The 26,513-nt window shown below is 46.4% G+C and overlaps 1 protein-coding gene across 1 annotated transcript in view; it reads left to right on the top strand.

Annotated features, from left to right (window-relative positions):
- LOC122367863 (neuropeptides capa receptor-like) overlaps nt 1-26,513 on the top strand; it is a 56,472-nt gene that overhangs the window by 11,488 nt on the left and 18,471 nt on the right. Inside the window, exons 2-4 of the mRNA XM_043341342.1 lie at nt 4,721-4,811; nt 14,153-14,352; nt 18,667-18,794. Of these exons, the coding sequence (XP_043197277.1) occupies nt 4,721-4,811; nt 14,153-14,352; nt 18,667-18,794 (419 nt within the window). The remainder of the gene's footprint in view (nt 1-4,720; nt 4,812-14,152; nt 14,353-18,666; nt 18,795-26,513) is intronic.

Below are 26,513 nucleotides of genomic sequence, written 5' to 3'. Positions count from 1 at the left end.
TGGCCGGACACCTGTTACATGCGTTAAATGTAGGAGAAAAAGAAGCCGCTGTCCATTCTTGAAGACCTTCATTGGGGGCTCTGAATCGTTCTCAACTTTATGCAGACCTTAAGACCACTGCACTGGCATGACAACGTCAGGGCTGCAGCTCAAAGTTTTGTTGTTCAGTTCACTGCTCTGCGTAGTGACTGTGCTAAGAACCCAGCTCACAAATCTTCAAGGAATGTCTTCGCTCACTAGGTATATAGAATCTTCTACTTCTTCTCTTCACTTTGACGGCTCCACGAGCCACTTAAAAAACCCTGGCTCATTGCGACCTACATTAGATTCTCGGACCCGGCGGCTGGGAGGACGCGAGCCAGTGTTGTGTTGTGACTGGACGTGTTCCCCAGATGGGTGGGCGGTAGGACAGCGGTGGACAAGACAGACACTGATGGAGAGCCCCACTGTGGGGTGCGACGCACCGACTGCTTGGCTACAGCGGAGCCTGTCCCAGGCCATGGGTCACGCTGAGGCAGAATTAAGTATCAATCTTGCCCACTATATCTGCTCCTAGTAGTCAGGAATAGTGATTCCTCCGACACTTACACTCTGAAGCCGATAGCTTAATAATCACTAAGCATGCAGTCCCTTTCCTTCCCGAGCCGCATCGGTACCTCAGCGACCATGTGCCGTTTGTGTCACTTTCGACCTTCCCCGTCTTGCCGTCTCTTTCCCCCTTCCATCCCCCTCCTCCCCGCCCCCTGGGCGCGGCTGACAGATGACCTGATCTAGCCGCCCCGTGCCGACTTCATCGGGTCATTCTGTCATCCGGCTGCCCGCGGGCCATTCGGATAGTTCCACATGACAGCCGCAGAGTTTGGGGATGTGTGCGCGAGTGTATGTCTTCCGTCTATTCTTCTTTAGGGCACCAATCACTCCCAAATCCTTGTGCACTGGTGCGTGAGGCTTGTTGTTACATCAATAGTGGCGGACTTTGTATTTTGTTACTTTGAGTTTGGCACTAATGTTAGAGAAACTTCAAAATAAAAGATTTGGACGTAAAGTGTGTTTGCAATTTTTAACATAAAAAATTCATAAATGATGATAAATAGCAAATATCTACTCATTTCTTGTAAGTACACGTAAGAAGTAAGTTAAGTATTAGTTCAACAACCCTGTGAAGCGTGAGGCGGAAACCTCGCCTCATTAGCAATGTAACCCGTAATGTCTTGCACGAGCCCTCCTCGTGAATAATGTCGCTGCTTCCACGCCACGGGGCCACTGTGAACAGTATTTCAAGTCTCGCATGTCGCCGTCAGCTTAGCACAATGATAAACGGCATCCTCACGGCCTTGTCACCCCCCGCTGACGAGTTAAACAAACTAGAATGTCATAACTGAGCTAGTTGACATAGCCGGGACTAACGGGTTTGAGTGCCGTGGGCCACAGCTGCAGGAGGTCCTCCAGTGGACATGATAAGCAACAGGCCGAGTTGGAAACGCTTAGATAGCCGAGCGGCCGACTCTCTTATCATGTCCAACTTGCCGTGAGGAAAATCTGGGGGCTCACTGGCGGTTTTCGTTGAACGACCGAGCGGCGTCAGAAGTGGCTTCACTGACAAACTTCTATGAAGAGCTGAGAGTGTCAGAGACAGATAGATCATAAAACGACTGGGCCGGTCTGAGCTTCCTCCCGCGTGAGCTGCAGCTCGGTGTCAGAGCAGCAGTCAGACTGACTAATTTATGAGGCCGGCCATCTAATTAAGACCGCTAGAACGTTAATATCCGGTCGGATCTATGACGAATCCCATCGAATCCCTAATGATTCATAAACTGGGCCACAGAAGCTAAGTTGGCTCTCGTCAGACTTAAACAGACCATCAGATGCCCAGAACTATACATTTGCTTTACCAAATTAGAGAACTAACGTCAAACTGACAATTTCATTTCAGCAGAAGAGGGTTTATATCACAAAAGCAGCACAATATTTTGCTGCTGTACTGTTTTAATGTTGACAGCATATAAACAAAGCTTCAACTCAAATCACCCAATATATTCCTCAACAAGTTTCTCCATTTCTTACTCCGCTCCTTGACTGTTTCCGTTTCTGACTGATGAGCGACCAGCATAACGTATGACACCGGCCAGCCTCGGGGAGCCATGAGCCCTTCTGGGGGCGGCGCCGACACCGGAAACTCATTAGAGAAGGACTGATGAGACTGAGAAAATAGATGAGAAATGAGAGATGAAGCCGGGGAAGTTAGTTATCAGCGGTCATCAGGATGAAGGGCTGGTAATGGCTGGTGAAGTCATAAGGACGCGAAGGAGGAGATGCTGCCCATGGAGCAAAGAGTAATGATTTGGGGCTACTTGTGATACAGTGTCCGGCAATGAGACAGCATGCAAATGTAAGGTTAAAAAATAACACAAGGGCACGTTCCATATAACAGACATCGGCGGGCAGCACGTCTCGTCAAACATGGTGGATATTATCGGGAGTGACCTCATCTGACCCGGCCCCTGAGCGATCGACCCTGTGACCGCAGCCAACTACAGTGGATCACTATTGTCAGGGACTAGTGGAGCTCATCAAACCGACTCCACTCAAAATGGAGCTCAGAACAGCATTACTCTGACAACTCAACTTTACAAATGATGAAAATCTCGAACTAAGTAGCAAAACAGCTTGGAAGTATTAGGCGGTCAACCGGCTTGGGCATGTCTTCTAGTTTTCCAATAATGGTTGCTAGCTTTTTAGGTAAATCTATATTATGATTTTTAGAACTGAAACAGAACAGCTAAATATTGGTAACGTTCAGAGTAAGTCCCAATGCTTATTTACGTCGCAACATCCTTCGCCTGATTGCACAGCTTTCTTAGCGAATCACAAAGCTTCTGCATGGCAAAGCAGCCCACTAAGCTTGGCTTATGGTATATTGCCGCGCCAAATCACTACTGTCCTGCATTACGACAAATCAATGCACACGACACGTAATACGATACTGCCGGCCTTTTCGACTCCATCGCCGGCGATGAGTGTTATTGCTCGCATAATACATTCAATGTCATCGGGACTATTGCCTTGATATTTTTAGCGCGCATTCGACAGGTCGCCTTTGAAAACACAGCGAGACAATGCATGGTGGGACTCACAGTGTATATAAATAGTGGGACTGAAGTGCAACGGACTGCAAGGGACTCAATCTAGGGCACGGTCGTGCAGAGAGCTCGCTAGCTGAGGTCACGTGCGTGGCCTGAATCGGAGTGCGCGTTGCTGGCGACATAATCACGTGATCAAAAGCTGACCTCTGTCTGATTCACCCACCGTTGGCTCATTTCGTTTTACTTTATTTAACTTCTCTTTACTGCCCACACGCCGTACAACCCACACAGCTACATCCGTAAAAAACTGATTTGCTGAGTATCCTCTTTTATCGCCGTCATGATGCGTCAAGAGCCAGTCTAACAGCACCTGTATAAAACACCTGTGACCTGAGAAGGCCTCGCTGTTTTCTGAGCGGAGGTGTCTCTCTCCGTCACTAAACCGAGGCTTGTTCGCTAACACGATACTTGTTTTCGGTCATAGGTGCTAGTTGGTGTTTTATGTTACGTAAGGCTCGGCGAATGACATCTGAGCGGCTTGTCGTCGTTTCTCTGGTCTCTCGAGATGTATGGCGTCATCCGTCACTTCCATGGTGTGGCTCGTCGTTACAGGCAAATTAATGTGCAGTATCCCATTAATGAAACTAATAGCCTCTGTAATGTAACGGTGTTAATGCTTAAGGTTAGTGACATGATTTCCGCCATCATTGCCATAACGATGCAAGACGCCAAAACATGGCACTTAGGCACTGCTGCCTAGCTACGATGAGGGTTTCCACTTTCCAATGACCATGCTACGTTTTCATTTATCTTTATCCACGCACCAGCTAGATCATCTTATTACTCTGCCACCTCGTCTTCGCCCACATAGGACGTTATTACCATAAAACCATGGCGTCACTTGTGGGACAGCTATGACGTTTTGTACGTTCTTTCAATGAGCTGATCCACAGACCACGCAGAATAAATGGCCACACAGGGATGAAAAATGCCGTCCGCCCGGCCGGCTGCGGCTGATTTATCGTTTTGTTTCAAACCCTGTCCCAGAGTCTCTGGGGGAAGCTGTGGCATCGGGCTACGGCAAAATAGCGCATGTGGTGGACGCATTCAGGCTGAAAAATAACCGTCATTCTCCCAGCGATCGTTTGATTTTATACCCCATTTACTTCTTTATTGACATTGTATATAGATGGACGATGTTTGCATTGATATTGATACCAAGCATATTTGCGGGATTTTCAAGGAAAACCCACGGTCAAGGTTAATGTGTCAAGGCTGTCACAAAATGTGCATCATGATAGTTTCATATCTACTTCCATAAACAAACTTCCAGCCACGCCCGCTACCAGCATAATTACCTAACGGATATTCATTTTACATACTATCAATATTGTTAAACGACAACTCCCTTTCTAGATAAAATAACTCGCCATATTGTTTTCTTTCTTCCTGATGTTAATGATTTTGTCTGTCATTAATCGGGCACTTTAAAGTTTGTTCCACCAGCTGTCATCTGACATGAAATCAAAGTTGTGAGTGTGGCATTACGTGTTCGGCTGGCGTTTCTTTACACATGGCAGTGCGGTGATTTGGGATTTTTGTACAGCTTTGCTGACGTCATTGTTTTGTGTTTTCAGGGCTGCCAAACGACCTCAAGGTGTACTGGCAGCAGTACCCCTGGGGTCTGGGAGTTGCGCTGTGCAAGATCAGAGCCCTCGTCTCAGAAATGTGAGTGTTCACTGAGTTGTCAATTTGCTGCAGCAAAACACGAACTTGCTAATAGCTCCCTAACTTGCTATTGACAAGCTGATTAGCTACTTAGCTTTAAGCTTTATCTCTCTCCACCCGATCATGCTCTGAAGTCTGTTGTAAAGATCTGCGTTATCTGCTACCAAGTCAAGTGTTGAGTTCAGAGATGTAGGTAATAGGAAGGATGCAATCAGAACGTGATTTCCCGCAACATTAAAAATCTCATCCACGGGGCCTTTGATGCTAAAGATGTGTTCATATATGTTCACATGAATAACCAAATCATTCTTTTGACGTTACATCTTTAGATGTAGGTCTATGAAAAACTTGCATGTTGTGTCGTTACGACTGAATACATTCATCATCCAAAGCAGAGACAAGCATTCAAAGACTGTTGTCAAAAATGAAGTCGAGCTTATCTGACAGAACATGTGACGGAACTCCTGTAATATGTGCATTCACATCAGAATGAACTGCACGTTTTTGTCGTGTACTGTCAAAAGACATCCATATTCCTAATAAAATCTGTCTCTGGACGGGAACGCTGTATGCGTAACATGACGACCCTCCGATGCGAGACCAAGTCCATCGATTTGAGACCGTCGATACGGTATCGTGCAGTTTTTGCGGCCCAAGTTTACCGAACTGAAGAAACGTTTGTGGCCAAGGCAGATGGGAAACGCAACAGCTTTGATCGATATCTCTGTTTTTTCCTCTGAACAACGACCTCGGCGTTGAACATGAAATTTGATCGTGATATATCACCTAACAGATGAAAGGCTCTGGCACCCCTGGCACCTTTATTCTTCAACATCCCTACCGTTGACTAGACCGGGCAATCGCATTTACATGATGCATTGCATATTACCGGTCGGTGGTCTTCGAAGCCGCAAGCGAATGTTGAGATGCCCATTCGGAGAACGGAAAAAAATGTTGGTGAATACGGAAAACGTTCGGGCCAGTGTCTTGCTTTGAGCTGAAATACCATTCTGGGAAACAATCGTTGGGTGTTCCCGCTGCGTCGACTCCCAGGGGACCTATGGGACCGCCGGCCTGGGAGATTGCCGCGACGGAGAATCTCACCAGCGAGTGCGGTGAGGTGGCGAATAATGATGAGGTGTTATCGGGGCTCCTCAGCCATCCTGCGGTACTCTACCGAGCTCTCCCCGCTCTGCCATAGGTACTGAACATCTTTTGTCTACTGTTCGCCATCCATTGTCCGTCGTATACCGTCCTTCGTCCGTCATCATCATCTTCATCACATATATTTGAACTTCCAGACGCATGTATCAATTAGTACAAAGGCACCAATGTGCAATGAATCGAGGTACAATATTCCACTGTCCACCGTCTACCGTCTACCGTCCACCGTCCACCGTCCACTGTCCACCGTCCACCGTCCACCGTCCACCGTCCACCGTCCACCCCAACGCTCGCCACTCTGGGGCTCCTAAAATATCGCCCACAAGCTGAGTGTTGAGAGCCATACATCACCGTGGACTGGAACTTGGCTTCCTGAGACCCCTGCGGCAGAGACCATTATCGCCCCAGCCTGAGCTAAAGCTTGAAGCTGAGAACTAACAAAAGCGCTGCTAGGTCACGTATATGTTTCCCCATATACTCTCCACGCATCCCTTTCAATGGATCTGAATCATTTCTAAGCCTGAATGATTTCTTTTTTGCCTCCAGAGACTATCCCACATTCATTTTTTTTTTTGCTGTTTAAATATGTGTGAAGTGTTTACATGTGGCTGTCAGACATTTGATGCTCAGTACGTAATGGAATCATCAATCAGCGAAAAGTGACTGAATTGCGTGTGAGTTTTAAGCCATCTTACATCTTTTTCGCACTTGCATTCTTGCATTTTCTGCAAAATGCCAAATGCTGTTATTTTCTTTCGTGTGTTGATCAGCAGCCCACGTCTTTGCCATCTCGGCGCAGTCCCAACCGTCCGCTTCATAATGTTTCTGTGTATGTGCGTGCAGTATACAAAAAGAAATATGATGAAGTTCATTGTAGCTGGTTCCTTACGATAACGCTTTGCGGAAGATTCATTTCTTATCTTGGACTCATTTTCGAAACGGAAAACACGACACAGTTTTCTTTTCATCTGTAAATATGTGATCCATTTTGTGTCACCGTTGCAAAGACATACCTACCGTTTGCCATAGATTCGTTTTCACAAATACGTTTGCGCATGATCGCGTTGTGTGATCATGTTCAATGGCATACATATTGCATACATTGGTCACTATCTTCTTTTTCTTAAAACAGGTTTGCATCAAGTAGTAGTAGTTTGTCATGGCAGCGGTAAATTATTTGTACCAAAGAGCTTTTAAAGGCATCCGACCAGCTATACTGTTTTCTGTAAAATAGAGCGACCAGCTGCTCCCTCAGAATGGTCGATAGACTGCAACCAATCAATTAGATAACTGCCAATGTTCAAAGACCTACCGCCAATTCCTTATTAAAACTATACAGTCAACGCTGTACCGTAATCTGCTCCTTTAGACTCTTCGGAAGGCAAAGAGTCTGTTCTATCGTTCCATCTTGATGGCAGATCCGGCGTTCTTTTCAGCACCGGAGGTGGCTTAAAGTTCCAACTTTATTTATCGCCAGGCTCTTAACAGTTTGGATGGGGGATAATGATACCAATCACCCAACACTATTGTATGGATAAGCCGTTCATTACGCGAGCGAACTAGTTTTTCAGTTATGATGCACATTGACACCGGTTATTTTGTTGAGAGAGGCCAACGCATTGGACCATCGAATAATATAAAATGCGTAATAACTGCTGGTGATGAAAAAAGAATAAGATTTTTAGAATATTATCCAACGTCCCTGTGCATGAGAGGAGTGCCGAATTTTCTCCTCCCCTATTCTAGCTGGTATCGCACTTAACCCGCGACCTGGTGGGGGGGCTATTTTTTGCCCCCCCCCCTCCAGACTTTTCGATATATCTCCAGAACCGCTGCGCCGATCGTCACCAAACTTTCAGTACCCTCCCGGACATCAATTTTACACATGGTGACCAAACTTTTTTCCAAAGGCTATGATAGGTTGGCCGGAAATGACGTCAGAGTGACGTCATGTTCTGCCGTTTTCGACCCAAAAAAGGGTTTCGCGGGAAGAGCTGTCAGGCCTATAGCTTTGCAAATACAGAAAAATGATAAGGACATAAAAGCTGTAGAATTAACAGGGCTACAAAACTGCTATCTCGGATTTTTGAAATTTTTGGATTTTGACCCCCAAAAATCAAAAAATATTTTTTTTGGATATAATGATAAAAAAATCCAAAAAGTTTTTTGAATTTCACAAAAACCGGAATATATGTGATAGTCCTAACCGCCTTCCATCCACATACCAAATTTGAGATTGATACCTCTTTTTTTGGCGAAGTTATAGCGAAAAAACTGTTCAAAATTGATGACGTCAAATTTTCAAACTCAATTTTTAGCAATTCTAGACCCCGTAGCGCAAAACAAAGACCACCATTAGACTCCCCGTGACGAGCTGCATCGAATCAATACCCATTTTATGCAAAACTATCAACTTTAAAATTTGACCTTTTTTGGCCTGACCTTGACCTGACCTTGACCTGAACTTCACCAGAAAGTGACCTAAGCCGTACCTGATAGTCTTATAACCAACACCATTGAGTTGGAAATGAAAAACTGGCCATAAAACATGCATCACACAACCTTAGTAAAGTTGGGCTCATGTGACCTGACCTGTGACCCTTGGTGACCTGACCTGTGACGTGACCTGGTATTTTCAGTGACCTCTGATAGCAGCATATCTACTAGGCAACTGACGCCCTATCGCTGATTCTCGACAAAATGCGTTTTCCTCGGTGTTATAGCGCATTCCCTAGAAGACCCGTGAACGGTGAAACATTTCATCTTTGACCTGACCTGTGACGTCATCGGTGACCCCGAGGTCAATGAAATTTGGTTTCCTTCGACAAATTTGATAGGCCTTTCGAACACCGTTTGAATTTTGCGGATCCGTCCAGTAGTTTTGGAGATACGAGGGGGGCAAAAAATAGCCCCCCCCCCCCACCAGGTCGCGTTATAAACAGACCCCACCAGGGCGCGGGTTAACACTGTTGCATATTTTTTTTTCTAATTAGGATAGGATCAGCTATCTATAGTCTATACTTACATAACTGCATGCGTACTTACCTCCGTTCAATGCAATGGCAGGCTTTCGCAACAATTTTGCACTTTCGTGAGCCGAACATTGTTTACTTTTCTGCAGGTATGCCGCCACTTACATCTGCTTAATGACGATGCAGCAGCACCTGTTAAGTAAAGTTTGCTTACTTGGTAAACGAACCCGTCAGGAACATAAGCCTCTTCTTGCACTCACGGGCTCAGCGACAGCCATTGAGCGCAGCTCGACGATATGCTAAGGTTTCTAGGACCAAAGCGCTACGTAGTAACAAAGGGAACTGCGGTTAGTGAGAGAATTGAAGTTTATCGGCTGTAATAAAAAAGCGCTTTTGATGCATGAGCTAATGACCCAATCAACCCAAGCTGGTACGTGCGTGAATGCATTGGCACCCAATCGATATATCATACACTATTGCTATGCTATTATCTGTCGTTCTGCCTTCAAATTCGTTTCACAACCCATCCAATGCAAAAATACCTTTACCACACATTTCAAGGCGGCCAACACATTATCTTTACAAAGCTTTGTTAGCATGGCTGGCCCAGACAGAACGATCGTTGCTAGCGAAAAATGATCATGACATTCACACAGAATGCAGCTAATGGACCCTTATTCACGCTCAACAGTTGAGTGACGACACTTTCATGCCTGGTTTCTCGGTGCAGCGAAGTCCAATATTTCCGTGACTCGTCGCATTTGCTTATGTCCATGCACGGAATGAATGTAAACAGTGCACCGGGCGAGAATACAGGCAAATGAAGTGCCTCATAAATCAATCTATTTACCCTCCGCACTGCAGACTGAAGGTGCGTATTTTCATTTCACTCGAACATTTTAACGCTGTAGATCAAAATGAGTCTTAAATGACTGGAATTTCCTGGCGAGTAATGGTTGTTAAACATAGTGATCGCGAACCAAAAATGACCCGATTTGCTCAGCTGATGACAACGCATGAACCTAGAACTGAAAGCCAAACTGGGTTTCAGGCGTTCATAAATTTAGCAGGGATGCCAGCGATAAGCCATCCAGCTTATTCAGCAAGTCAGCGGCGAAGTGGGGCCAGCTTTACAGCATGATTGACTGGACGACCAAACAGTTATCGGCAAAACGAAATGTGTGGATGCTCCAAGCATAAACTGGGTTTCATGAGCAAAATATGACACAAATAGTTCCATAATCGGTATCAGGCGAGACCAACACAGGCAGGACTGTTTTATAGGCTGTGTTTGTAGATCAAAGAAAAAAACTGGTGCCAGAGGCCTAAAGATGTGAATGATTGATTGTAGGATTTACTAATAAAAGGTATGTGAGGAGAAATAGGGAAAGAAGATCAAGTTGATATGACTGCTAATAAGATATCAGAGGCTCAGGTAAATGACATTGAGGTGTAAGGAAATCATTTATCAATCAATCAACATAACTTAACAAACCGCAATACTTAGTCCGTGCCTCTGGCCAAGCACGGTGCCACTGTTTCCATGACCACCCTCCTCGACATCCCTCCCCTCCCCCTCAGTCCCCGTCGGCACCCCCCATCACGATCTCGGTATGACCGAGGACCGGCAGCTCCGCCTCATTAGCCGCGCCAGCCGTCACGGTGCGCATTATTCGCCGCCCCCAGTGACGTCACGCGTAGTCAGCTGGCGCGGACGCCGGGAGCTCTATAGCGCGGCGATCGGCGTGTAATGCACCCTGGCTGATGACAGCTTTTAGCGGTCCGGATTGGGAAGCTGTCGCAGATAATGCCGGCCCGTGAGCTATGCCAAATTGGGATGGCTCGTTTAATGCGGAATGCATGCCATTACCCGGATGTTCGCTATTCTAGAGATATTCATCAGAGGACAGAGTGTCGAGATTGGTTTGGCGGCGAAATGCTGGGAATCTCATTGGAAGTCAGGCCATGTGGCATCTAACCTCGGATGAGATTAACAATGATAATTTACGGTAGCTTTATAAGCTCGATGGGTTCGCGTGACAACGGGCAGGGATGTATGGCCCCAGGCGTGTACTTGCTTGGCCATAGACGCTAGATACTAGATAGACAATCGCCGATCCGATCGAAGATCATGCGGTAACTTTGCTTTCATAGCCGATGATACTGTGCCGCAATGCACCACTGTTCAGCGGAACAGCATACCTACCAGCCGACACTGGAACGCTGCGGCTCACGGCCCAGCGTTTCATTTGACGTAGGTATTTACTCTAGGCGCAATCGCGAATCTCAGAGCATTCCAATTGAACGCTTTCCGACTAGTTTGCCCAAAAGCAGTGTATAGTCGACTATCATGATGTTCCACTCCTCAGAAGCTATCAGTTGACCCGTGACCGAAGCGCTAAGTTGTGCCGTTTATCACGCTGGCATAGCGTGTCGATTGTGAGCATTGGGACAAAGCTATAATTTGTGAACTCATGCGGCACAGCCTACCACTCCAGGCAAATAATTGCCTGTGAAAAGTAGAGCATCATTCTGTAGTCGACTATACACTGTAGTGTACAGTGTACATACGTATGTAGAGTATTTCGTGCCAGGCACTGGCCATGGAAATGCTTATATTGCCATCCCTAAGCAGATTCCACACTGCACAACTACAATACCCGACATAAGCGTCATGCAAGGAGTGCCTGCGCCGTTTCCGAGAAAGCACTGTGTCGGTCGACACTCACAGCTGGGTCATTTAACACCTAGATAGGTTGGTTGAGTGCACACTGCACAATTGTTGTAATTGACTTCATTGACGTTCAGGCTACGAGAATGAAAACAAAGGCAAATTAAATGAGGTTATACACTTCATATATTGCAATTAAATTGATAACTTACCATGGCGCTGACCTAAAATCAGGAAAACACCAACTCTTGATCTCAGGCTAATGAGGTAGTAAATATGATCATCCAAATGAATCCTTTTCTAAAAAAAAACTCGCATTGACCAAGCCTTAAGAAGGTACTCGACTCAGAGTTGTGCTTGACTCAAGAGTCGAGTCAGAAATTTGACTCAACTCTGACTCAAATGAGTCAGATTTGAGTCGAGTCGGATAAAATGTTGAGCTGTTGAGTTGAGTCAGAGTTGAGTCGGACAAAAATATTAAGGTGTTGAGTTGAGTCAGAGTTGAGTCATTAAAATAACTTTTGACATTGAGCTGAGTCAAGAACATTTAGGAACATGAGTCAGCTGACTCAACTTTTTAGAAACAATATATAGTATAAGTTTTTCATTCTCCCCCCGCTTAACAACTTAGGCCTGGCACTGCTGCCGGATTTTTTCACCCCCCCCCCCCGCTCAACAACTTTTTTATCTGAGTCAATTTTGAGTCAACACACTTGACTCAACAAAAAATTTGAGTCAAGTTTGAGTCAACTCATATTTTCATTGATCCGCTTGAGTCATGAGTCGAGTCAAGGGAAAAAATCAGCTCCTTGTTTGAGTCAGAGTTGAGTCAGGGCATTCTGAAGTTAAATGATGAGTCGAGTCGGCAAATTTTTTTGAGTCGAGCACAACCCTGGACTACTCGTACTCGTAAATCTTCTCTTAATAAGCATTTTCTCTTTTTTGTGAAAGGAACTAAACAACTTTTAATTAGCTCTCATTTGAAACGGAGGTCCCCTAATTCGTGACAGGATTTGATGAGGTTCAAGTCAGAACTACGTGACTAGAAATAAGAGATGGCTGGTGCTCGCTGCTCGGGCTGTTGAGTGGTTTGTGGTAATTAATATTGGCTACATTTGCAGTTGATTAGCACTGATCAACTTAAGCTCGGGTTCCCTCATTTAATTGCCATGCCATGATCAGTTACTCCAGCAGACCAGCGTCAGCCCCCTCGCTGCTTTCCCGCCTGCGGGTGGTAAGTACGCACAGCCAGAACCCGTTCCTATAGCAGACTACGCTAGCTGGCAGCGGCCATGGCCCGACCTTCTCTCTCTCAGCGGCGGTGGATGTCAGCCGTCGGGGCGCCGGGCCAGTGGCGGCTGCCGTCAGTGGCGCCCTGAAACTAACGACACCGGCCAACAGGTCCCAGCTAAGCCGCCGGCGTGTGTGCTGGCAGGGCAGACCGTTCATCGTCAGTGGCCCGAACCGAGTGTGTCCCGGGGGTCTACACTCTACAGGCTGTTAGCTCGACCACCGCCCGTGCTGAGAATGCTCCTCGCCTGCATCTCTCTGTATTTGTCTCTGCCTCTCTACCTCTCTGTCTCTCTTCCTCTCAATCTCTTTCTCGGTTTCTCTCCTACCCACTTCTCTATTCTTTTTTATCGCTCCGCAAGTCGTTAAGATATTTCTATCTCTCAATCAGGGGACGACATGCCACATGTGGCGCAGTGCGTCATATTCGTCGATACCGCAGGGTCTGCGTCGCAATGACCTCGATATGGCAGCGCTTGGTGGCGTGTCTAGAATTGTCGCTTAGGCACCAATGTCTGCACTGCTGGGCCAAAGTGGCCGCATTGGCAGCAACCGATCGAAATAGACGGCGCTCTTTCTAGAGCCACATAATGAGACATATCGGGGAAAGAGCCATATCTAGCCTTAAGCCATATCAGGCTTGAAGAGACTCCATCCTCGTTTTGATCAGGGATTTCTGGGGTTGGATGGGGATGGGGTGGGTAATTGAACGCTGACGACAAAGGAATTTCAATGGGGCGAAGAGGAATGAGCATAAAACGTGCCCGGCCTGCCAACAAATGGTGGCCAGACGAAAATCTGCATGGAAATTGCAAGTCACTTAAGCTGGGAATAGAATGCTATGATGAAGCGTTATCCAATGCATATCGAAGATATGGTTACTTGAGTACGTTTTCATATTACAATCAACGCATTTACAATTTTTGGTGCTACGATTGATGTGCACTCATGCAGCCATGAGTTACATGACATCAAATTCTGCTCAACAAAAATGCAGCGCAATTTTCCTTTGATATCATAACAAAAATGTTTTTGACAATGTGCTATGCTCCCAGTTTGTATGCCCATTGCTCAAGAACATTGGCATTATCACCTCCCTACCCATTTTTCCCTTTCTATGCGTCCGACAAGACGTTCGAGCTCCCCTATAACTCTCCGTACTGACAGATCCGATCACTCGTCCCTCTCAGCACCCCGTGTCTGCACTTGCCGCCCACCTAACCACCCGTCTCTGCGCTCCACAGGACCTCCTACGTGTCTGTGCTGATAATTGTGGCGTTCAGCCTGGAGCGCTACCTCGCCATCTGCCATCCGCTGCTCTCCTACACGATGGCCGGCCTGAGAAGAGCCATGCGGATCATCGCGGCCATCTGGCTGATATCGCTGTGCGCCGCCGCGCCTTTCGCGTTCTATACGGACGTGCACTACATCGAATTCCCTAGAGGTGGGTACTCAGAGAGCGTGGGCGTGGTAGGACGTCCGGTGGTGAAAGGTCAGGTTAGACGATAGGGTGGGAGAGGCAGAGTTCGTGGTGTTTTGGGTTCCGCTGTATTGCGTTATTATTGCTTGAATTGTTGGTACAGGTCTCGCGGGTTTTAGCGGTAGGTTTTGCACCTAGAAAATTTAGTGTACTTCAGGCTATATCTTCGTCGTCTTAAGCTTTTAACCCGCGCGGGGCGGGGGGGGGGGGGTAAATTTTACTCCCTTCGCGAATATTTGCAATATCTCAAAAACGGCGGCGCGCAGCGCCGCCAAACTTTCAGTACCTTTTCTTACATCAATTTGACACGTTCCCTGAAAATTTGAGCGAAATCCGTCGGAAAAAAGTTTTGAGAAATTGACGTTTTAGTGACGTCATGTTCGCCATTTTCGCCTCAAAAACGGCAGAAGTTCAAACGCCGCTAACATCTTCATTTTTAAAGGAATCAAGACGTAACAAAAAAGGATATACGTAATTCTACTTTGTCTATCAAATGGCTATCTCGGTTTTTTGAAAATTTTGGATTTTGGCCCAAATTTTTTTTCTTCAAAAACTGACTTTTTTGGGAAAATAACTATAAAATCCAAATTTTTGAGTGTATCGAAAAAAAACGGAATATATGTCAGAGAAGTGGTCTATGTGCACCTGCACACCAATTTTTAGAAGAATCGGTTCAAAAATGTGGAAGTTATTCAAAATTTTATGACGTCACGAAACACAATTTTTTTGAAAAATGACTTTTTTGGAAGTTCTAGACCTTGTACGGAAACAAAAATAGCACCATTCGATTCGCCGTGAAAAACTGCATCAGATAGACACCTTTTTAGGCCTTAACAACCAACTTCAAAATTTGACCTCACTTGACCTGACCTTGACCTGACCTCGACCTGAAATTCATCCAGAGGTGGTCCATATCACTTATTGAGTGTGCCTATTGAATTCTAAGAGTAAAATGACCCATAAAACATGTGTCGCACATGCCCTTTTCTATATTTTGTTTTTGGTGACCTGACCTGACCTGACCTGACCTTGACCTTGACCTCTGAATGATATTATATGCAACGAATATTGTCTTGGTAGCCTAAGAACACGTTTTGGGCGATCAGTCTCAGTCCATGACTCCATTCTTCGGCAACTACGGTGCAAGGCCGATACTGTAGGAACTTGCAATTTGTACCCTTGACCTGACCTTGACCTTGACCTCAAACTTAAAATTAAGTACATGTTTTTAGTTGTTCATGATGAGATCTTTCGATTGGCGTTTGAATTTTCCAAATCGGACCATTAGTACGGGAGATAACAGGGGGGTAAAATTTACCCCCCAGCCCCGCGCGTTCGGCTGGAGACCCCAGCCCCGCGCGGGTTAAGTGTTGAAGATGCGATCGACTTGTTGGGTAACAAGCCGGCCATGATCGTGTAAAATGGCTTCATCGTAGATCGATTAGTTTCTGAGATATAACCGGAAATGTAAAAGTACAAAACCTACCGCTTAATCTCGCGAGACCTGTACATAACCATAGACATTAGACTTATGTATTACTACTGATATAGAGTATAGTCTAACGTTTATATCGGTGTTGCACTGGCATTTCAGAGGTCCGACTCGTTGTGTTACAGGAACACCTATTGCATTTTAGGTATCGGTGGTTCAAAATCTGGATTGCTTCAACCTTGCGTGATAAACTTTCACTCAAGCTCATAGTCGCCAATGTCGTGATCAGCACTCGATGCTGGTAATAGATATGTGTTCAATGTAAATCCTCAGTCCCAGGGCTCCCGGCTTAGGTTCTGAGGTCCGTTTGGAATAAGTGGCAGTGGTCCTTGTTTAATATTCCAGCCGCTGGACTACCAAGCAGATCGCGAAAATGATGGGTCTCTGCCACTTTTGGTCTTTCATTAGAATTTGCATTTTAAAGAGCGTTGTGTCCAATCAAGGGTTCACAATAATAGCACAACTTTGTTGTATAATGAAGTGATGCAGACTTTCGAGTAACTGATTATCATTCAAACCTTCTGCGTGAGAAATTCCTTCCGCTACTTTGCCAATCTAACGATGGATTGCATCAGAAGCACACCTTTTGTTACGCATTACTTTGGATTGTTATTGACGTCATTACCGTTAAAGGTAGTGTGCCACCTTTGAAAGATTTCCCATTTTATTTTTCCTAGGATAAGAAGCTTCTGTTTTTACCAAATATCGCAAAAAAATCAAAAATGGGCCTGGAATAGTGCCTTTTTCGCCTAAAAGTTTTTCGGTTTTTAGATATGTATAACAACTGTAGTGGGCTCACCTGCAAACAGGCGTCGGGCAACAATCGCGAATGCGGCGCACTTGTGACAATAAGCAAAGGTCATTATAGTGTTACGACCATACGACGTACGGGAATGAGTTATCAGCTGTCTAATCGTAGACAACACAATGTCGAGCCTTAAACTGTAAGCCCGTATTGGTATTGCTTCTTTTATTTGGCTGTCGAACATTATTTATGGTTTGAAATATGATTTTATGTAAAATAATTGATATGAAAAAGCCGTCTTATAAGTTATGACCCCATTTCACCACACGCAAGTGGCAGAAATGACAATGATCAGCTGACGCATTTTTCTTGGCCGAAGTCAGAGCGCGCGGCCCGACGCACCACGCGTATTTGGAAATTCCGACCTCGACGAGCATCAGAAGCCACCTAACAGGCGTGTTCGAAACCGCAGGAGATGATGATGAACGGGTTTATCGAAACTTGATTGGATGAGCATATCGGTAATAGTGATTTCAGTGTGTGCATTTATTGTTCATAGTGGTGTGAAATGTGGTTGGGGTACGACCGACAACCCGTCGGGGCGAATTTCGCACTGGGGTACTCAAAATTTGAAGAATTTAAGACGTTTCCATGAGTTTTGAAGGTATGGATAAGTTCTAAAAATCCGGTTCTCCTTATCTGGGCCATTAACTCCATACGGTCCAAGAAAGCTGGCACACTACCTTTAAATGTGGCAAAAATGCTTCAAAGATTGAAGCATTTATATTTGATGCTGCGAGGAAATTTCGCACAATAGACCCGTGGTCTAAAGCATATATTTTTCCATTTCTTTCATTAATTTCCCTTCTTTAATGTTGCGTCTTTATGAGACGCATGCAGACGTCTAAATTTAAATGTAGCACGCTGAATTAATCAACTGCACTTAGGTACTACACCATCAGCGAAGTTTTTGGCAGGTTTCGCTAAAGGAACTCTCAGGCGGCGTTATTAACTGTCATTTTTCGCTACATTGCCCCACATTTTGCACGATGTATATGCAAATTTTATTTCAAAACACTGTCTTAACGTATTAGAGTGTGACGACCGGATTAGACGCACCCGAACCGCCGCACTGGCCGCGCTGAGCCGTCTCCGTTCCCGGCCATCCGCCTTGGATGGCGGTGTTGCTAGCCAGGGCACGTGCCACTGATGAGGCCCGCTGCTTTGATGAGTATTTGGCTGTGCAGTGTCGCGCAGTTCACTTAGACTTTCCGAATGGCGGCGGCAAAAGAAGCCCGCTGTTTCTGTGATTGCACTGCGGTGGGCTTGAACTTATATGAGGTATGAATAGTAAATGCTGTTGAACACAGCTGCGGCCAAATGGCTGAAACTGTACCTATAAATCGGATTCTATTGCGCCTCAGGCTGTGCACTTGATTCTGAAAATGTGTCCGATAAGAAAATTTACTCCAAAGCCATGCAACATTGTCTGTCATGTTGGGAATGATTTACTTCGGAGTTATGGTCGCTGGACTTTAAAACAGATATCACATAGACAGGTTGATAGCGTCATTCTTAATTAGATAATTGTAATTTGCAGCCAGTTGCAATGCTTGAAAATGTATTCGCTTTCATCCGCCTTTAAAAATGGAAGAAAGTATTAGCACACCGCTCAAATTAATCTTAAACATCAATATTTGAATAAAAAAGTCTTTTGTGTTCCTTCTAGTTACTGAAGCAATTAAGCAGCCGAATCAGCATGAAACCCGCAGCAGAGCCAACATCATTGCATTGTCGCTGTGAACACATTATTTTCGTTTCGCCCGTCGACCAGTTCCATCGCCCGTTTGGTTCCAAACAGTTCCGAACTAAGCAAACCAAGCCATCACATGGACACGTGGCAATTATTGTGGATCGATCGGAGAAGGCCGGAAAGCAACGGCCTCCACGAACGCGTCAACCTCAACCTTTGACCCGTCCCACCTGGACCGGTCTGACCTGAACTGACCTCAACTGACCGGATGTCTGTTTTCAATTTCAGACTCTGGAATCTTCCTGGAAACGATATGCGTGATGCCCAACGAATGGCCGCTGATCTTCAGCTCGTTCGTCTTCTTCATCGTGCCAATGACGAGTTTATTGTTCGTCTACCTCTGCATCGGAGTGCAGGTGAGAGTTAACCCGCGCCCAGCTGGGGGTCCTGGATTTCCACGCCCTGCTGGGGGGGGGGGGGTGTTTGAACACCCCCCCTTGTAACTCGGCTCCTGGGCCACGTAGCGATACGCGGAAGGCGGCGTTCGAAAGAGCGTCAAAAATAATGACGAAATCACTTCGGTCAATTTTTGGTCAGGTCAAAGGTCAGGTCACCAGAGGTCATTGAAGGCAAAATTTCGCCGATTTCCAGGTCGAATGTCGAAAATTTCCAAGAAGCCAACGCGTAACTCGGGAACCAATAGAGCTACAGCGCCGCGGAAAAGCGCATTCGATAGCCCTATTAACGCCCTTTCTGAGTAATTCTCTCAGATTTGACCTATTGTCAACGGTTTTGCCTGCAGGGGGCAAAAACTGCAAAAATAGCCGATTTTTTCGGAAACAGTTTTTCTGCAATAACTTTTGACCCAAGCGTTGTACGAGCTTACTATCACCGGCATCGTGCTCCTCTCGTCAAGACGCATCGAATGAACTATAATTTGACCTTGAAAGGTCAACTTGAAAATTTGACCTCAGGTCAAGGTCATGACCTGACCGGAAAGGGTCATGTTGCATATCAGTCGATCCGTATCGTCGAGCTGAACACATCCAAGGCGTTTTCATCGCTCTAGCATGCCTCTATCAAAAGTTATTTGCGAAAAACTGTTAGATACCATTCGTGACCTAAGATGACCTCAGGGCATAAACAAGGGTCACGGACACCATTTTCATGTTCAGTGTGTTTAAACCACTTGTAATTCGGTGTTTGGGAGTCTTTATAATGTCTTTAATCTAAAAGAGGCGCATTTCAATTTTCTCCCATTGACTTATAATGGGGAGGTCGCAAAATTGACCTGACCGTAGGTCATCGATATCAAAATTCTGAGATATACATTTTGTACATGCTATTGCTCTTAGCAATCGCTGAAAGTTTCAAAGCGATCGGTCACTCGGTGTAGCTATGACAGACATTGACACTTTTTATGAGGTGAGGTCACTTCAAGTGACCTGGTGACCTGACCTTGAATGACCTTGGTATGAAATTTTCACAACATGTGTAGAATTTATGTATGATAAGGTGTACCAAAAACGGCGGCGCTTCGCGCCGCTGTTTTTGAGATATTCGCGAAAAACCACAAGGGGGGGTGTTCAAACACCCCCCAGCAGGGCGCGGGTTAATCGTCACTCTCTGGAGAGCCGTAAAACTCGTGGGTGGAAATTCTGCCGGCTAAGCTGGAGTTTACCGAGCTCGTCTGCCACTCCCCGGTCTCCCCAGTTGGAGTTCAGCGGCCACTAGTGAGTCCCCAGACTCAGATTCCGGCCAGGGACCCGTGACCCAGGGCGCTATGACCCCGTGTCGGAGTCCCTAGATCCCGCCTCGGGACGGTTTAGCCCGTCTGAACTCCGGGTGAGGTCGTTAGCAATTTGCGGCACTTGGAGTGAGACAGCTCACCCGTCGCTCGTAAATCGGATCGCCGTTCTGGGAAGGTGTTCACCTCAATTGCTGCAATATTTCTTAGATGACATTTTCACCGCGGTTGGGGCATCTTTGTTGAAACGAATCGTGTTCTATATATTGTATGATGGCTCAGGGGATATTTGATAGGTTTCCTAAAGACCTTTAATACTCATCGAAATTGGAGTGAGAGCCTTTTCTCGTCATGTAGTGCCACTAATAATACTTTAAAATGAAGAGCCCGTAAGAAGACATTGTTTATTGCATGCTGCTATGTTCGTGTCTCATTGAAGGGCTTTTCATTGAAAGTCGTTGAGATAAATTGAGTATGCGAGAACTACTTATCGTTTCATCACCCTTGTAAGTTGTAACAGCCATTTTGGTCGTCTTCCTTTTACATTTTTTGTTCTCCCGTCGGAGCTTCATTAATTGCTTCTCAGATTAAGCAAACTTGCCGCGACATGCTTCAAGAGCATTTTATGCAAGGAAGCTACCGCATCACTAAAATAGCTGCTGCGCTATACCCGTGCTACCTTGGAATGCTTTACATGTTCACTTATAGGCTAAACCAACATATCTACATTCCCTCGAAGTCCCTGAAACCGAGTTTAAGTTCCCGCTGGGAATTGCGAATCTCCCCAGCGGGCCGACCCCTCTGTTTGCGCGTGCTGCGTCCAGATCGATCCTTCGACAGGCCTACTGTTTCCGGGCGTCGTTTTTATCAGCGGCCGCCCGGCCGGCGGCGGGCGTCGTTTGTCGGCCTCTGTTTGTCGCAACTGCGCCACCAGCGTCACATGTGCCGATTCGGGACGGCGATCTCTCCTGCAACCCCGAGACGCTGTGAACTGGCCTTGACTGAACGACGGGGTGCTTTCGCGGCGAGCGAGGCGCTCTTTGGCGAGCATGACGCAAGCTTTCCACGGAGGGAGGGCTTTGGGGGCACGTCGCTCGGGCGGACAACTTTGTCCAACTGCGACATGCGACGAGCCAGCTGTGTCATACACCCCAAAAGTGACCAAACTGGCCATCAACTTGGGTTTATCACAAACTTGAGGAGCTCCTGGTGGTTTTAAGAGAACAGGCCCCAGCTGAGCCTCTTGTGCATAATGCTTCATAAGAACCACTTCATCTAAGATAGCGATACTTTAAGACGTTTTAGTAACAAAGGTAGGGGATGCGATGCCCGCATAGCTGAGTTGCAGCTGTAAACGTATAAATACATATAAGCCTACATTTTCTTTTTTGCAAAAGTGGGCTTGGCTATTTTAAGCGAGACATTTGTCTTGATAAACGTCAGCGCTTGTCAACAAAGTGTTATTTACTGCATTCTTCATCAATTATGTTGACTCTAAAGCGCATGTCGCTACATTTTTAGAATTTCACAATCAACTAACTTAATTCTGACAAACAGCATGTCCAAGCTTTTTTATGTATAAGAAACCACCTTATATAAACCCCTGTGTCTCTGAAAGGACCGCTCATGTCGAACACGAGCCGATCGTCTCGCTGGTGCCCGGGAGAGCGATGTTAACCGTCGGGCCCGCCCTCTCCGCTCCCTTCAGACGGTTTTGCGGCAACTTTTGAAGACTGCCAGATGGGATATTCAGCCGAGACGGCGGCCGGCTGCGTTTGCAGCTGTCTGTTTGGATCTCGAACCCGAAATTCGCCGACAAGGCAATAAAACTGTGGGCAGGCGTGCCTCTGCGGCTGATGCATTCAGACGGCGAAACGGATGGAGGATGTTCGACAGGAATAAAATAAACAATTTTCAAAAGTTTGTTTGGGTAGGTGCTGCGAGGTCGTGGAGCATAGGTATGTGTCAAAACTTATATTCACTGCGGATGTTTGCTGATTTTCACTGTAGTCATCGGCACAAAATCACATTCCACAGGCAATCTTTCCGTCAACTTTGTCCCATTATGACAACTGACGTTTTGCACTCTCGACAGCAGTCATTGCCATCGGGGCGTGTTCCAGGTAACAGCTTATTATTACCGTACTTACACTTGACACCTTTCAGAAGGAAATACACACACCAAGAAGCTTGTCAAATGAGCGGGTACCCTTGCCCGCCCCTGTGTAACCCCTGAGCCCTGCTGGTCCTCCGTTACTGGTTTCCTGGGCTCGCCTCTGTGGCCGCCTAGTGATCGCTCAGTAGTGGCCGACGCGACCGAACCAATAATGGTAAATCGGTGTTCGGTGGTCGCAGTGGAGAACCCGTCTGGTGGGGTGGGGGAGGGGTGACGGGTGCCATGGGACGTTGGGAGAGGAGATGGCGGGAGAAGGGTTTGGGGGACATGGTGGGGAGAAGTAGTGCGTGTGAGAGATACGGTAGTTGCATTATACGAGATACCTACCTATAAGAAATAGGGGTGGAGGTGATATAGTTGGGGGGGGGGGGGGGGAGTGCCATTGTGGGTGTGAAAGCTGAAAAATAGTGGCGATGCTGCTGAAAATAGTTTGAGAAGGGCTGTCGTGGTGTGAAACTGAAGACGGAGAAGATGAGTGCTGAGTGAGGGGATCATTGTGTTGTGGAGGGCGGATGTGGGCCCGGGAGGCGGACTGCGGAGGTAGTTCAAGTACTTATTTGTGGTGGAAGGACAGGGCTGGTGGCGGAAGTGGCGGGCGGCTGTTAGTTAGTTTTGCTGTTGGTCTTTGACGGTGCAGCAGATAGGCGGTGGACTGTGTCTAAGTAGTATTTACAGATGTAAACTATGAGGGATAATTATGAGGCTTCCAGGCTGGTGCTGGGAACAGTAGCAGCCGCTACAGGAAAGATATTGTGATTGCATCCGTGCAACATTATTCATATTCCATTCAGACGCATGTTGCAGCACAACTAGCTTGACGGTTGCCAAAGCAACGCTGCTACATAATTTTTTTTTTTCCAGCTCCGAGCGCTCTGTGGTCTGGTACCACCAATATCCTAACTAGGTCTCCAAACAATTGGCCTCACGACCTTTGACTCTGTCTCGCCGACGATGTCACACATCAGAGTCACGGACTGGGACAGTCAATATAGAAGAGCTGCACATAACTTATGGGACGCTGGATATTCATCGGAATTTAAACGGCTTCTCGTGGTCTAAAATATGGCTCATAACTGGCACAGTTGTCATTTCTGATTAGCTTGGAGACCCCAGAAGAACCCTTGACCCAGTGACCAGGACGTTGCTCATCAGCTGATTACTCTGGACTGCCAGCTGACTACATAGATTATCCACGTTCAGATGCAGGCACTGGGGAGCAGCGCTAAGGCGCCCAACTGCAACTGTGAAGTCTGCAGTTGAAAACCCCCTGGCCCTGGCCGCCAGTCCGGTGGAAAGTATAGAGGCGTTGTGCTTCACACAAGGTATGGTGAGAATGGTCAGACGAAGTCGGTGGAGGTGGTTGAGCACAATGCCTTCTTGTATGACCAAATATAGGGGAAGAGAGAGAGAGAGAGAGAGAGAGAGAGAGAGAGAGAGAGAGAGAGAGAGAGAGAGAGAGAGAGAGAGAGAGAGAGAGAGAGAGAGAGAGAGAGAGAGAGAGAGAGAGAGAGACAGACAGAGACAGACAGACAGACAGACAGACAGACAGACAGACAGACGGACGGACGGACGGACGGACGGACGGACGGACGGACGGACGGACGGACGGACGGACGGACGGATTTAAATCACTTAATAGGGATTAAGTTACTTAAGTTACTTAATCCCTATTAAGTGATTTAAAAATTTTAAATCCTCGCTCATATTGACGTTTTTCACGGCCGCACGAGAGAGATTCGTTGTTTGCTGACATTTGGAGTTTGTGAGAAACCATTTTGTCGGCAGTGTCCCTGTCCGACTGGAGTGTCTGCCCAGGTTTCCACTATGGGAACATTTCTAGAACATTAAGAACATTTCTAAACAATATTTTTTTTAGTCAATTATCAATGTGAGAACAGTCCCACCGCTGAATATTGCGTCATTCAACCCTTGAGCGCAATATGCATTTAACGACTTTGATAGCCAATTCCGTGGACATCACCGTAACCGGAAGTAGATTGTTACACATCTTCCGCCAAAAGAGAGTATTGTCAGGCTACAATCACACTGCAGACATTTATTGCTCCAATTTCGTGCAACTATCGTCAGATATCTTTCGTTTACGGGTCATCTGGGCCAACTGTCACCGACAGTTCGTACTTAGGTGATGGCAGCTATAAATGCCGACGGCCCGGCAGATTGTGCTATGTATAAGATCCTGGAGCTGTGCTCTCATCTTTTTTCTCTCTTTTCCTCTCTCTCTCTCTCTCTCTCTCTCTCTCTCTCTCTCTCTCTCTCACTCTCTCTCTCTTTCTCTCTCTCTCTCTCTCTCTCTCTCTCTCTCTCTCTCTCTCTCTCTCTCTCTCTCTCTCTCTCTCTCTCTCTCTCTCTCTCTCTCTCTCTCCCTCTCTCCCGCTCACTTTGTATTTACCGTTCGGGCGTACTGCACTATCCAACGGTAGCGATTAAATGAAAACCAGGTTCCAACTCTTTGAAGCATGCTGAGGAACTAACTTCCTCCCATTACCCAAGATCAGGACCAGACATATCCTAATTTCCACAAAACTTAATTTCTGCAAGGAGGATGAGAGAAGGTGTCTCTGCCGGCTCTACCTAAAGTAAGCTGCATTGGTGCTAACACTAAACGTACAAATAATTTTAAAAAATGCAACCAACCGTATGTTTTGCCAGAAGCAACATGTTCGCCTCGGTGGCAGGACGTGAGGGACGTCATGACCCATAAGAGCAGACAGGGCCGGTGCCGTCAGGATGTGTAGAAGAAGACAGGCCGCTGACGTCAGACATACCCCGAGACGCACGCCACAATGCCACATTAGCCAGGGACATTGCGGCGTATGCACCAGCGCTGAGAGCCTTTTTGTTCGGATTTCCGGGACATTTATGTCCTCCAATAAAACGTTGTTGCCAGAAAAGACGATTTTCGATTTTCCACCAATCTGAGCGAAATGTTATTTTTTGGGCATTTATGTCGATGATCTGTTGCCAGGCATTTTGTTCGTACTTGTTTGAGATGACATTTTATCAGGATTCGTTGATGCATATGGGAAGGCAAGTGCCTCTGTTGAGCACTCTGAAACTTTCCAGATTTATCTAAAATGTAACATTTTTGTCATCTTTGGAACCATGTGTTTTACGGACAGTATGTACAGTCGCACATATTATATGTTCGATTTTACACACTTGCTGGCATAAAAGACGCTAGCTCACTGTCATTTACGATTACGTAAGCTATTACACAGTATCGGACGATATTTTAGTGGTCTGTGCTTGCAAGTTGCGATCTGCTCAATTACATTAAAGTGATAACACGGATCGTTTGAGCTGAGGCGGCCCGTGGCCATTGGGGTGACAGGAGGGGATATACTCTATCAGGGCGGGGAAACATTGTCGCCTCACATGCGGCAGCCTGTTGCTAAATTGGCTCTCGCTGGCAAAATGCTTCCCTGCTTTAATAGTGACTGATAATTCAAAGCTGGAATGCACTGGTCTTCCCGGCCACAATGCGTCAATTACAAATCTACTCATGTAGCAATTCGAGCTTATTTGAAACTTTGGCATGATAAATTCAATCAACTCGCCATTGGTAGCTAAAATTTGGCGCGCCTGTGGCGCGCCGTTTTAAGCTTTTATTTGGTTGCTGAGTGCCCACCTGATTCTAGCATGCCTGTCAAGTAACTGGCCTCATCATGCACCTGCACAGTGCACGTGACACAAGGCATGCAGTCTGCACGGTGCGTTCTCGTGTGGGCGCGGTGCGCCTCAAATAGAACACCCAAGTCGCAGCGGCGTCGCAGAGGTGTAGCCGATTGTGTTTCATTTCGACCCGTAATTGTCCTAAGACGATCAGGTGGCCGTCTAAGCTGCGAGCGTGACTTCCAGTGGACGGCTATTGCTCTTTTTTAGGGCGCGGCTTTACTCGTTCAGATCAAGCATTGCAATGAAAGGCTTATTGATGTATAGGGCGTACTTATGAGATACATTCGCAGTATGTACGCAAATAATTTTGATTTATGTTGCCGAAGTGGTGATAGCGGCTATGTTTTGACAAGCTATGTTTTTATTTATTCGAGCTTAGTCTATATAGGGTTGGCAGCCACATCCTGCTACGTATCCTTGGCTAAAAAGTTGTTATTGAACTACTCTCGCATACGGTCGTGCATTTACCGGCTCTTAACGTTCCGGATCTTTCACCAGCGTTCAAGTGGCTTTGAT

The sequence above is a fragment of the Amphibalanus amphitrite genome, unplaced genomic scaffold (genome assembly GCF_019059575.1).
Source record: "Amphibalanus amphitrite isolate SeventyFive unplaced genomic scaffold, NRLGWU_Aamphi_draft 000901F_arrow, whole genome shotgun sequence".
NCBI lineage: Eukaryota > Metazoa > Arthropoda > Thecostraca > Balanomorpha > Balanidae > Amphibalanus > Amphibalanus amphitrite.
This window is presented reverse-complemented; position numbering and strand designations above follow the sequence as displayed.